Source organism: Selaginella moellendorffii, unplaced genomic scaffold, assembly GCF_000143415.4.
Source record: "Selaginella moellendorffii unplaced genomic scaffold, v1.0 SELMOscaffold_6, whole genome shotgun sequence".
NCBI classification, from domain to species: Eukaryota; Viridiplantae; Streptophyta; class Lycopodiopsida; order Selaginellales; family Selaginellaceae; genus Selaginella; species Selaginella moellendorffii.
The window spans coordinates 792,071-802,810 of record NW_003314267.1 but is presented as its reverse complement, the minus strand read 5'-3'; the positions used below and the strand labels follow the sequence as shown (position 1 = coordinate 802,810).

At 50.5% G+C, this 10,740-nt stretch overlaps 5 protein-coding genes and 2 non-coding genes across 10 annotated transcripts; 3 read left to right on the top strand and 4 right to left on the bottom strand.

Annotated features, from left to right (window-relative positions):
* Positions 1-1,311: 1,311 nt before the first annotated feature.
* Positions 1,312-3,173, bottom strand: LOC9655390 (aldo-keto reductase family 4 member C10). 2 transcript variants are annotated; one of them, XM_024670705.1, is made up of 4 exons: positions 2,340-3,173; positions 2,015-2,278; positions 1,671-1,924; positions 1,312-1,594 (listed from the first exon to the last, which is right to left on the bottom strand). In XM_024670705.1, the coding sequence occupies exons 1-3, from the start codon at positions 2,889-2,891 to the stop codon at positions 1,688-1,690; spliced, it is 1,053 nt and encodes a 350-aa protein (XP_024526473.1). In that variant the 5' UTR covers positions 2,892-3,173; the 3' UTR covers positions 1,312-1,594; positions 1,671-1,687. The 2 variants fall into 2 exon arrangements, with proteins under 2 accessions (XP_024526473.1, XP_024526474.1); XM_024670706.1 differs by having other exon boundaries at positions 1,312-1,585.
* Positions 3,174-3,295: 122 nt separating this feature from the next.
* On the top strand, positions 3,296-4,272 carry LOC9634252 (CCG-binding protein 1). Its single transcript, XM_002965759.2, has 3 exons — positions 3,296-3,574; positions 3,650-3,723; positions 3,797-4,272. The coding sequence occupies exons 1-3, from the start codon at positions 3,310-3,312 to the stop codon at positions 4,166-4,168; spliced, it is 711 nt and encodes a 236-aa protein (XP_002965805.1). The 5' UTR covers positions 3,296-3,309; the 3' UTR covers positions 4,169-4,272.
* Positions 4,273-4,389: 117 nt separating this feature from the next.
* On the top strand, positions 4,390-4,463 carry TRNAI-AAU. The gene has a single exon. It is a non-coding gene; the product is annotated as a tRNA-Ile (tRNA).
* A 3-nt stretch (positions 4,464-4,466) lies between these two features.
* LOC112344853 (pentatricopeptide repeat-containing protein At2g13600-like) lies at positions 4,467-7,087 on the bottom strand. Its single transcript, XM_024670361.1, has 3 exons — positions 7,003-7,087; positions 5,933-6,944; positions 4,467-5,884 (listed from the first exon to the last, which is right to left on the bottom strand). Exons 2-3 carry the CDS (start codon positions 6,893-6,895, stop codon positions 4,553-4,555), a joined length of 2,295 nt encoding a protein of 764 aa, XP_024526129.1. The 5' UTR covers positions 6,896-6,944; positions 7,003-7,087; the 3' UTR covers positions 4,467-4,552.
* TRNAI-AAU lies at positions 4,547-4,620 on the top strand. The gene has a single exon. It is a non-coding gene; the product is annotated as a tRNA-Ile (tRNA).
* Positions 7,088-7,099: 12 nt separating the features above from the next.
* On the bottom strand, positions 7,100-9,467 carry LOC9634251 (endoglucanase 20). Of its 3 annotated transcripts, XM_024670372.1 has the most exons (9): positions 8,895-9,467; positions 8,636-8,848; positions 8,378-8,578; positions 8,218-8,295; positions 8,016-8,168; positions 7,856-7,964; positions 7,642-7,805; positions 7,254-7,592; positions 7,100-7,195 (listed from the first exon to the last, which is right to left on the bottom strand). In XM_024670372.1, the coding sequence occupies exons 1-8, from the start codon at positions 9,087-9,089 to the stop codon at positions 7,257-7,259; spliced, it is 1,449 nt and encodes a 482-aa protein (XP_024526140.1). In that variant the 5' UTR covers positions 9,090-9,467; the 3' UTR covers positions 7,100-7,195; positions 7,254-7,256. The 3 variants fall into 3 exon arrangements, with proteins under 3 accessions (XP_024526140.1, XP_024526138.1, XP_024526139.1); XM_024670370.1 differs by having other exon boundaries at positions 8,378-8,848; XM_024670371.1 differs by having other exon boundaries at positions 7,856-7,946; positions 8,378-8,848.
* Positions 9,468-9,565: 98 nt separating this feature from the next.
* Positions 9,566-10,694, bottom strand: LOC9655389 (proteasome subunit beta type-3). The gene is made up of 7 exons (XM_002965430.2): positions 10,621-10,694; positions 10,382-10,563; positions 10,213-10,320; positions 10,069-10,158; positions 9,934-10,018; positions 9,786-9,880; positions 9,566-9,718 (listed from the first exon to the last, which is right to left on the bottom strand). The coding sequence occupies exons 1-7, from the start codon at positions 10,624-10,626 to the stop codon at positions 9,670-9,672; spliced, it is 615 nt and encodes a 204-aa protein (XP_002965476.1). The 5' UTR covers positions 10,627-10,694; the 3' UTR covers positions 9,566-9,669.
* Between the last annotated feature and the right edge of the window lie 46 nt (positions 10,695-10,740).

The window sequence follows — 10,740 nt, the reverse complement described above, 5'->3', positions numbered from 1 at the left end:
TGATCAACATAAGTCCTAGTGTAAGACCATGGTGAGGAAGTCTTTGCTACTACTGGTGTACCGGCGCTTGCTCCTGTATCTAAAGTTGGTCAAGAAGATGATTAAGTAGAGGTCTGAGGCACTTGGATCTGGATGCCTATGGTATGCATGCTAAGCTTGATGTTCATAATTCATTCTTTCAGACGGAAAATGTGAAATTGCCTTTTTCTTCTCCCTGCTTAATTCTGAGCTGGAAAATGCTTTTTGGCACCGCAAACGTTGTTTGTGTTTTCACAACAATCATAAATTGATTGGGGTCAAGTACACGTTGCTTCTTGAGGAAGACCTGATGGTTCCAAATGCAACAACATTTACCATTCCCCTCAGTTGCAAACGTTGTCCTGTGACACTGAAAGACATGGAATTCTGCTCCTTATGCTCTCTCAACTCATCGGCCAAACCAAAGAACTCGACCTTGCTGGCATGCCTGAAAAATAAAAACGAAAGGAAAGAAGTATCCCCAGTGATCAATCTGAAGAAAAATCGAAACAAAGAAGAACCACTCCTTAGCTATGAACCAAGTTCCATTGCCAGTTGATAAGGACGATGGATCGATTTCCCGCGAGGATGATCACATTAGCTCGACCGCTGCGCGCCCAATGCCGCAGCCATCCGGAGCTGAAAGAGAGAGAGAGAGAGAGATTAGAGCTGGAGATGAGAGGCGAAGAGAAACAGAAGTGATTTGAGGATGCATGAAACCCCGTAACTTTTTTACGGTGAAAAAGTCACGCAACTCCCTGGGTCACTGCTTCCTCCATCGCCATGTTTGATGCTTCCTCTCTTGGTTTTGGCAGGGTTTTGACAGGGCCGCATTCCGGCAGGTTTTAAGACAGCAATTGAACGGATCAGTCTACGAGAGGCAGTGTCTTATCAGTCGATGATTCGGACACTACGTACTTCGACAAGAGAGAGCTGAATCTGTAATCTTCAGAAGTTTCTTGCAATCCAGAGGGTTTGCCAGTGCAGAGGGTTTTGCTACCTGGATTCCACACTACTTGAAGCGGGCTCCAAAGCATGCTGTGATGTCCGCCCCAGAAGTTCTCGCTAGGCTCACGTAGGAGACTCCCCTGTTGCCTTCCGTCCATGAACGATGGAGTTTAATGTGTCAAGTGTGGATCATCCATCTTGGTTCCAATGTTTGCAAGGTGCTTGGCTTCCAAAGGTTTTCCAAGAAGTTAACTTGATCGAAGCCTTTTGGTGTTGGCAAACAACACTACAATTGGATGCCCTGGCTAAAGTAGTTCTCCTTTTGATACTTGCTGAAGCATGGCGAAGGTATAAAGGAGCTCTTTTATTGCTCTAGTGTAAGTAAGAGTGCTCCCAAATGGCTATGTCTTTCTGGGCACACGCTGAAGGGCATGGCATGCTTGATCAAGATAAGCTTTTAAAAAGGTGGCAACGCATGGTCACATCCACCGCATGAGACTATTATCAACATGGCATTTTAATTCCAATAAACCCTATAACGTGGCAAGCATTTATTATCGCTCGTGTTGGTTTCTTTTTTGCTTGTGTACTGTACAAAAATATAGGTGAGCTTCCAGTCCTGCCAAAACTTTAGTCCAAAACTTTAGTCCATTCAAAGAAGAAACGAGTGAGCTAGAGAGGTGTGAGAGAAAGAGAGATCTTACCTTTGCCATGGGTCTAGTCAGTGGAAATCGACATCGTCCATCTCGTTCACGGCTTGGAGTGGCCTCCCGTTCTCGCCGAGATACGACTGGTTGCTCACAATGAGCCTGAGCTGCGGCTCCATTGTGTTCACCGAGTTCCAATCCTCGTCCGAGAGGGACCAGTTGAGTATGTCGAAGTTGGACTTGATTCGCTCTGGCTTGAGGCTGCGAGGGAGCACGCTCGTTCCTCTCTGGACGCCCCACCGCAAGATGACCTGCCATTCAATTGCGTGTCGTGTTTCCAATCAATGCGGAGGAAAACGACGGGGCTCTGAGGCTGAAAGAAAAGAAAGAACCAAAAGTACCTGTGCCGGAGTCTTGCGGAGCCGATTGGCAATGACAGCCACCGCTGAAGTGCCGAGCATGGGAGCGTGCACAGACCGCGACCTCGAGAAAACTATGGGTTGGCTCCGGGTTTCCACTTCGTCGTCTCCCATGGAGCTGAGATTGCCGGAGCTGCCAAGGCGGGCTCCAGGAAATCCCAGAGGAGTGTGCGCTGAGACGTGGATCCCTTTGGACTGGCAGAACTTGACGAGCTCGTCTTGACGCCAGAAGGGGTGGAGCTCAACCTTGACAAGGAAAGAACGAGAGTTAGATCGGGGTACTTGGTAAAGTTCTGATAGCTCTCACCTGGTTGACTGCTGGAATTATCCTCGCGAAGCTCACCACCTCCTGTATCTGCGAGATCCCAAAGTTGCTCACTCCAATCGCACGAACCTTGCCCCTCTCCACCAGCGCCTCCATCGCCCGCCAGATCGACTTGAGCCTCCGGGACATCTTCTTGAGCTCGGTGGTGGCATTCCCAGGCGGATCCGTGGCGTCCCCGACTTGGGAGCTCACCGGCCAGTGCACCAGATAGAGATCCAAGTAGGACACCCCCAAGTTCTTGAGCGAGACCGTGAGAGCCATCTCCACCCGCTTGGAGGTGTCAGTGGTGCACCAAAACTTGGAGGTGACGAACACGTCCTCTCGCCGGAGGCCGGGAATTCCACCATTGAGAGCCGCCCCGAGAGCCTGCCCGACCTCGATCTCGTTGCCATACAAGTGCGCGCAGTCCAAATGCCTGTAGCCCACCTCGAGCGCCGTTTGGACCGCTAGCTTACACGACGCTCCATCGGATTGCCAAGTCCCGAGACCCACGGCTGGAATCTTCGCGCCAGTGTTGAGAGGGAAATACGTCATGGCGACCAGATCTCCTCTCCGCTGTGGCGAATTCCCGGCCCTGCCGATCCCGATTCGTGTCACGCAGCGCCTGCTGCTCCTGGAGGCGACATGATCTGGAAATCCCTGTACTGAATCCCTGGCCGCTGCCGCTTATGTCACTAATCGCTGGATCTTTCGCCGGGAATGGCGATCACTTACTCTAACATCGAGGATTCAAGGAGCTGGAGAGAGAACGGCCGCCGCGCCCTGGAGCTCGCCACCGGAAACCCTAGGAAAGATAAAAAAGAGAGGAAAGCGAAGTGGGCCTGACCGTACGCTATCGACTGGCCAACGCTTAATAAAGTTAAGGAAGTCCGGAATATGCCATGGAATAGTTTTCGGCCCAAATATCTGACGAAGCTTATCCACTTTTTAGAGTTTAGGGTTCTTGGGAGCTATGGCTGCGACTGCTGCTAGAATCGCCGTGGGCGTGGTGGCGCAGAATTCGTGGCTTCCCGGTGCCAATCGGCGATCGCATTCGCATCCTTGTGTCGTCGCCGCTATTCCGGCTTCTTCTTCTTCTTCTTCATCATCATCTTCATCTTCATCGTCGGTGTCGGTCTCGTCCGAGGTTCCAAAGCTCGAGCCATTCACGCAGAGTAGAAGCGTTCGTGGAATGCGACAGCGGACGCTGCTGGAGAAGGCCGAGCACGCTTTGCAAGGTAAATCAGCTTGCTCGATTCGATTGAAATCTCTCTGAGAGAGTTCTCTGTGGTTCTCTCTTGCTTGTGGAGTAGACGAATGCACCATTCTGGATGGGAACGAGGCCCACGAGTGCTACGATGCTCTCTTCGAATTCGAGAAGATCAAGGTTTGTCCGCTTCGATTGATTCGTGAAGAATCGTCTGCCCATCTCGCTGACACTTTTGGTTCTCGTTTTCCAGGAGAGCTCCCAGGAGGAATGCGCTGCTGCCTTCGACGATGCTAATCAGTCGTGCCAGCCGCTGGAGAGGCTGGAGAATCTAGTCAGGCAGTCCGGCGGCGTGACCACTCTCATCAAGAACTTGGTCGTGCTCGCGGGATTCAATCGAAAGAAAAACGTAGCGGCGCGCTCGCGGGAAGAGGCAGCGAAGGCGGCGGCAGTGGCGGAGAAGGAGGAGCTGTTCCTGGAGCCAGACTCGATTCCAAAGACCCCGGAAGAATTGGCGGAGGAGGAGCGAGCAAAGATGCCCGAGTCGGCGCTCTCGCGGCTGCTCAAGAGGCGAGGACTGCCTTCGCGATGGTTTGGGCAGCGGCCCGAGCACGAAACTAACTAAACGAAGAAAACTCTCGTCTTGTATAGAATAGCGTGGAACTTTTATCTGTACATACAAATCACCAATGATAAACTTTTTAAAAGGTCGTACGTTCGAGACTTAAACCTTTCTGTCACATTATCACTATACGATTATTCGAAACCTTCATGAAGTCCAAAGATTTGGAGGCTAATGTTTCTAAAACTATATAAAATTCTTTGCCCATAACTGATTATTGGTAAGGCCTATTAGCTCAGATGGTCAGAGCGTGGTGCTAATAACGCCAAGGTCGCAGGTTCGAAACCTGCATGTGCCAGGCTTTTTGTAGAACCAATATAATCATGGAGTAATGTCTAACATTTCCTTGAATCCAGTAACTTTATAATCACTGATAGTTAAGGCCTATTAGCTCAGATGGTCAGAGCGTGGTGCTAATAACGCCAAGGTCGCAGGTTCGAGACCTGCATGGGCCACATAATCCTCCCCTTTTTGCAGCTCCATTCCCATCTCTCTCACTCGCATTTTCTCCTCCCACATCCCGGCGCTCCCATAGATATTCGCCATGAGCATGTAAGCCGCGAGCTCGCGTCTATCCTTTTCCACCACCGATTCAAACGCCAATCGCCCAAGCTCCACATTCTTCCACTTCCAGCACGCCCCAAGAACCGTCATCCACGTCACGGCATTTGGCTCCACCGGCATGGACCTCACCATTTCCACCGCCCGCTCCAATTGATTCGCCCGCCCCAGAAGATCAACCATGCAGTGGTAGTGTTCCACGTCCGGACGAATGCCGTACACCACCTCCATCTTCTCAAAGAGTTTAATCCCCTTGTCGACGAGCCCGCCATGGCTACACGCCGTGAGAATCGCCAGAAACGTGATACCGTCGGGCTTTACCCCCGCCCGCCGCATGTCATACAAGGCGCCAAACACCTCCGCCACGTCAGCATGCCACGCGTACCCGGACACGAGCGCGTTCCAGGTCACCACGTCCGCGACGCCCGCGGCGTCAAACTCGCGCCGCGCGGCTTCCGTGCTGCCGCACTTGCCGTACAGGTCGACGACGCAGTTGACCACCGCGGGCAGCTCCGCGGCGCCGCAGCGGCAGGCGTCCACGTGGATGGCACGTCCCATGTCCAGAGCGGCCATGCCGGCGCACGCCTTGAGCGCGCTGGCGAACGTCTGGCCGTCCACGTGGTAGCATCCGCGGTGGAGGCGCATCCACGCGAAAACGTCCAGCGCCGTGTCACGCTCACCGTTTTGGGCATACGCGAGCAGCAGGGCATTCCACGTCACCGCGTTATGACATGGCATTCCCTCGAAGATCTTGAGAGCGTCCACCAGGCTTCCACAGTGTGAGTACATATCGAGCAAAGCGCTGGAGACGAAGATATCTTTCTCGAAGCCTCGCTTTCTCGCCTCCTTGTGAAGCGCCATTCCTCGCTCCAGAGAAACCACTTTGGCCATTCGATCGATCACTTCATCCTTGAGAACCATCCCGGTTTCCAGAGCTGCCACTTTCATCGATCGCTGGATCACCGCTTCTTTCAGCCGGACTCCACTCGAGAGAGAGACGAGCTCCACCGTTTTGTCGTCGATCTTCCTGGCCTCCTCTTTCCCAGCACTGGCAATGCAAGCTCTGAGTCCCACCACGAGAGCCTGCGCATCGACTTCACAGCCATCCCTGTGCATCATCTGTGAGAAGAGCTCCAAAGCCTTCGCGCCTTCTCCTTCCTGCACGTAGCCGGACATGAGAGCCGTCCACGAGATCGCGTTCCTCACCGGCATTGCGTCGAAGATCCTGTACGAGTCGTTCAAACTCCCGCACTTGGCGTAAAAGTCGACCAGAGTGCTCGCCACGAAGATGTCCGACTCCAAACCGGCCAAACCAGCCCGGGTATGGACGAGCATTCCTGCTTCCAGCGCCACCATCTTCACCATCTTTCCATCGCTGCTTCTCTGGCCTTCCTCTTTCGCTGCTAGAGCCGAGCACGCCTTGAGAGCCGCGACGAACGTAAGAGAATTTGGAGCGCAGTTCATGGATCCCATGAGCTCTAGAGCGAGCTCGCCTTCGCCGTTATGAGCATAGCCGGTCATGAGCGCTGTCCAGAGCACCACGTTTCGAGACGCTAACTCCATCCCAAGGAACACCTTTCGAGCGTCCTCCATGCTTCCACACTTGGAGTACATGTCCACCAGAGTGCTGGCGACGTAGATGTCCGAGTCGCAGCCCGATGGAGCAGCCAGAGAGTGGAGCATGAATCCTGTTTCCAGCACCACCATCTTCCGGAGCCTGCCATCCGCGGCACTACCTGACTCTTTCGCCACCAAGTTTGAGCACGCCTTGAGAGCAGCAACGTAAGTCTGAGCGTCTGGAACGCAGCCGTCGGACACCATACGCTGGAAGAGCTCCAGAGCTGTCCTGGCTTGGCAGTTTTGCACGTAGCCGAGCATGAGTGACGTCCAGGATACCACGTTTCTCGATGGCATATTGTCAAAGACCTTGCGAGCCTCCGCCAAGCAGCCACACTTAGCGTACATGTCCACCAGAGTGCTGGCCATGTAAATGTTGGTCTCATTACCGCTTTGAACTGCATCGGCGTGGATCTTTTTCCCGAGTTCTAGGTTCCTGGAGCTGCTTGATAGCTTTAATGCCGCAAGCATACCAGAGAGAGAGCTCTTCCTCTTGTCATTTTCTCCTGGGCCTCGTTCAATGTGCAATGATCCATGCGACTCATACTGCATGCTTGGCCAAACCCCGACGGCCTATGCCATTTTTCCCTTTCGCTGCTTCCTGCAAAAGTGACTATCTTAGTAAATCAGCAACACAGATAAAAGCCACAACTTCTCACCGCCAAACCATCAGGCTGCTGCACGCAAGAGAAAACCCAACACTGTGAGGAGTGAAAAGAAAAGTGCAACAATTGTGGGTTCTTTCAAAGTTCCACAGCCCTAGATGAATAATGAATTGGATTAAAGAGAACAAGAACCAGACTAACCAGAAGTTTGATTTAAGATGCAGCAATGCTCCCATTTTTCCTACCTCTGAAAATTCAATCTATTTAGCAAGAAACAGAAGGAAGAAAACTAGAATATTGCTTACGGTTTAGAAGAAGTTGTAGAGGCTACAAATCCTGGCAAGAAGACCGACAAAAGGAGCATTGATATATGTGGTAGGTTCAAGCTGGGCAGAGTTCGGCCTCCAGTCCAAGAATGCGTCCCAGCGGTCTGGACCCCCAACAATTGCTCCAGTCAGGACATTCGGATTCGGGAAAGGTCTGTAAAACCACTCGTTAAATCCCAGCACGCAATTCACAGGCGTCGAATCCTCGTAGATTGAAACTATCGACGCTCCTCTGTGATGCGGTTCTAAAGGATAATAATTGCTGTAGCCAACCATGTAAGACATCCCCAAGGGATTCTGACCAAGAATGTAATTCACCTACAGAAGTGAAGGGGTTATGATATTTTTCTGCGAACTGATAGCTCACCTGGTTTAGTGCAAACGACATCAGAGTGTCCGGTGCAAATATGTAGTCTTGACACGCAAGTGTTTGGGTTGCTGCTTGAAGATAATCACCAAACACGGCAGCCAGAAACGAGGTGCTAGTTACGTATTGCATGTTAGCGCCAGTTCTAACAAACATCATGCCACCTGAATGGAGTTTGTAGACTAAGAAACGAAAAATGAGCGAAACCGTGTACCTGGAGTAGTGGAGACTCGGTTAACAGGACTGTATGGAAGTACCGAGCAGAAAAATCTGTCAGCATGGTCCTTAAACTTTGCAAGCGACTCCTGCCCAGAAAGGTAAAACTGAATGCAGATAACGACTTCAGATCAATCAAAAGAACAGTGTCTCCTTACATTTGAAAGTAAAACTTGTACACCAGCATGCTTGTTATCCCAGCTGAATTCGCTAGTGGGAACACTTTTGTCCATGTTGCGTTCTATGAAATCGAGATAGGAGGCGGCATTTGTGGCTTTGAACAGCCAAGCAGCGGCCCAGAGAAGCTCATCCTGATAGAAGATAAAAAGCTTTACAGCTACGTACTGAGCGTCGACTTACGTGGAAACCGTTGAAAGAACAATAGAATGGACACGTTTTCCAGAAAGAACCACGATACTGATTTGCAAACTCAAAGAGCTAATTAAAAAATAGAGAAAGCGTATAAGAATTCCAACAATGAATGTTATCGGGCAGAGGGAATAGGGAAAAGACCACTTACAGCTTCTGCTCGCCGAAGAAGGAAATTTGAGTACCCAGGATCAACTCCCGAAAGCACAATTGAAGAAGCAGCAAGAGCCGCAGCAGTTTCAGCAGCTATCTCCGTCCCTGGATTGTTTTCGTCAACTTTGTACAGCTGACGATCAGTGTCCATGTCTTCTGGTCGTTCCCAACAGTTATGATCCGCTCTTGGATCTCCAACCTGCATAGTAAGTCCCAAGTTCAGACTGAGAAATAAAAAATCATGTAAATAACTTTCCTGGACCCAGAGCGTGGTAGGACCTGTGTTGGCCTTGATCATAAAATCCGTCCCCCACCGGATAGCATCGAGGACGTTCTGTAACTCTCCAAGTTGAGCCATCGAGTTGCCATATTCGATAGCTCCCCAGGACAGCATTGTGATGGTGAATGCCATTGGGAAAAGGTACTTGACGTTGTCACCGGCATCATAGTAGCCACCAACGAGATCAACCTGCAAGTTGGCGTTAGCATCAGACGAGCTGCATGCGCGATATTACATTCTCAGCGGCTCCGTCATACAGGCCCGAGTCGCCTCTCCAATTCTGTCGTTGGCTGCTCGGAAGTGGACCGGATCTCTGGGCTTCAAAGAAAAGAATAGATTTCGAGAGCGCATCACTATAGTCGAGACAATGACTCAACTCCAGCACCAGCACCAAAGCAAGAAGCTCGAGAAACAGACCCGAGAATGCCATCGAAGATCCGACGCTACAAGTTTCTACATGCTGTCAAGAGGAGATGGAATAGAGAGGATAGGACAGGACATTCAGGCAGACAATAAGAATACAGAAACAAGGAAAACGCAGCAGCCGCTATCACAAACAGTTAAAAGACAATGAATGGCAAAAAGCGGGAACCACCTGTAAAATGACAACTAAACAAGAGCAGGTCAAGAAGCAAATTCTTGGACGTTCTTACGTACAACTCACAGTTGTGGCGACTTGAGGTCCATGAATTTAGGATAAACTTCTCAGTTCCCATTGAATGGCAGCCAACCAGAGCCGGTCTAGTGTTGTTGAGAAACGGCTGTCATGAGCACAACGCGGATCCAAACCCAAAACCCGAGGTTCTTATGAAGCTGCCAACTTCCACAGCTTTTAGAACCTAGTGTTTCGTCTGAAAAACGAAACATCGCTTGTGATTCTGTGATGTTAAAGATACTTTCCGAACGTAAAGTGCAAGACAAGGGATCGGTTAAGTAAAACTGCAATGGATAACAAGCACTGACCAAATGTTCCAAGTGCCCAGTATAAACAAACTGAAAGCACCATAGTCCTAATCCATCCGGCCTTTGAGTGTTCTTACGATTACCTGGTCGGGGGTCCTACACAAGAAAAATAAGCATAAGATCAGTATGCTTGAAGGTGAGGAGAAAGAATCAGCGCTATTACACAACGTAGACGATTCCTCCCCAGCCGCTCAGACAGTCACGATCAACCGAGGAGATCAGCGCTTGTGAGATCGTTTCAAAAAGGTCTTCAGGCTCCTGAGAGAAAAAAAAAAAACAGGACTCGTAACATGAACTAGAATAATGGTTACCATGTCGGGCTTGTACATAGACTCGCAAGCACCATACAAGGATTCAGACGCAGTGCCCCCGACTACGAAGTCCTTGGAATGCTCGCTGCGTAAAACAAGTAGTCACTTATGAGCTTACGAAAGTCGGACACTCACATTGCTCCGATAGAGTCCATCGTGCAGATGTAAGGCTTGTTGTCTGCTCCGAGCCCAGCAATGAGAGGCTGAACGAAGTAGGGACCAAATCTGACAAAAGAGATGAAGAAAAGGCTTCGAAAGAGAGAAGGAGAGAATTTTCACCTCTTCTCGTAGAGTGTTGCAGAGACAAAATTCGAGAAGGTTTCTGGTCGCATATCTCGTTCCTCCTGCAACTGGAAGAGGTTGTGTCGATACTTCAATCGTTGGTAGCTACAAAGGCAGCGAGCGAATCAGAAAGAACGCACAAAAAAATTCAAAGTAAGAAACTTACAGAGTCTGGACGTCGGAAGCAAGCCCTGCTAATCCGACATAGAGCTTGTCATGGATCTTGAAAATGCGCTGAAAATCCGTAGCTATCGTCTGGAAATTCACACCAAGCCGGCGATCACTGGCGATGGCAAAGCAATCCTTTCCGACCATCGCAACCAAGGCGCTGCCATTGTAGGTGAAAATCTGCCAAGGCGGAAGCTCTCAGCTCCAGGAATCGATCGGCGCTAGCAAACATCTTACCGACATCGCTTCCACCAGATCACCGCGATCAGAAAACCCTAGCTCTCGATCATAAAATATGTGGTTCTAGGTCAATTTCTAGGGTTCTTGCGTTGTGTGGCGGCAGCGCCCCGTTTGGGC

Bases quoted from the DNA above. Each gene is read 5' to 3' on its own strand.
- LOC9655390 (XM_024670705.1), bottom strand. From the start codon at position 2,891: ATGACGTATTTCCCTCTCAACACTGGCGCGAAGATTCCAGCCGTGGGT. The intron at 2,279-2,339 runs GTGAGAGCTATC...TTCCTTGTCAAG, and splicing joins TAATTCCAGCAGTCAACCAG to GTTGAGCTCCACCCCTTCTG. The intron at 1,925-2,014 runs GTACTTTTGGTT...ATTGAATGGCAG, and splicing joins TCCGCAAGACTCCGGCACAG to GTCATCTTGCGGTGGGGCGT.
- LOC9634252 (XM_002965759.2), top strand. From the start codon at position 3,310: ATGGCTGCGACTGCTGCTAGAATCGCCGTGGGCGTGGTGGCGCAGAAT. The intron at 3,575-3,649 runs GTAAATCAGCTT...CTTGTGGAGTAG, and splicing joins GGCCGAGCACGCTTTGCAAG to ACGAATGCACCATTCTGGAT. The intron at 3,724-3,796 runs GTTTGTCCGCTT...CTCGTTTTCCAG, and splicing joins TCGAATTCGAGAAGATCAAG to GAGAGCTCCCAGGAGGAATG.
- LOC112344853 (XM_024670361.1), bottom strand. From the start codon at position 6,895: ATGCAGTATGAGTCGCATGGATCATTGCACATTGAACGAGGCCCAGGA. The intron at 5,885-5,932 runs GTGAGGAACGCG...GGCTACGTGCAG, and splicing joins GGATCTTCGACGCAATGCCG to GAAGGAGAAGGCGCGAAGGC.
- LOC9634251 (XM_024670370.1), bottom strand. From the start codon at position 9,089: ATGGCATTCTCGGGTCTGTTTCTCGAGCTTCTTGCTTTGGTGCTGGTG. The intron at 8,296-8,377 runs GTAAGTGGTCTT...TTTTTTAATTAG, and splicing joins TTCTTCGGCGAGCAGAAGCT to CTCTTTGAGTTTGCAAATCA. The intron at 7,965-8,015 runs GTAAGGAGACAC...ATCTGCATTCAG, and splicing joins TACAAGTTTTACTTTCAAAT to TTTTACCTTTCTGGGCAGGA.
- LOC9655389 (XM_002965430.2), bottom strand. The intron at 10,321-10,381 runs GTAAGTTTCTTA...CTGCCTTTGTAG, and splicing joins GCTTCCGACGTCCAGACTCT to CTACCAACGATTGAAGTATC. The intron at 9,719-9,785 runs GTAATAGCGCTG...TTTCTTGTGTAG, and splicing joins GGAGGAATCGTCTACGTTGT to GACCCCCGACCAGGTAATCG.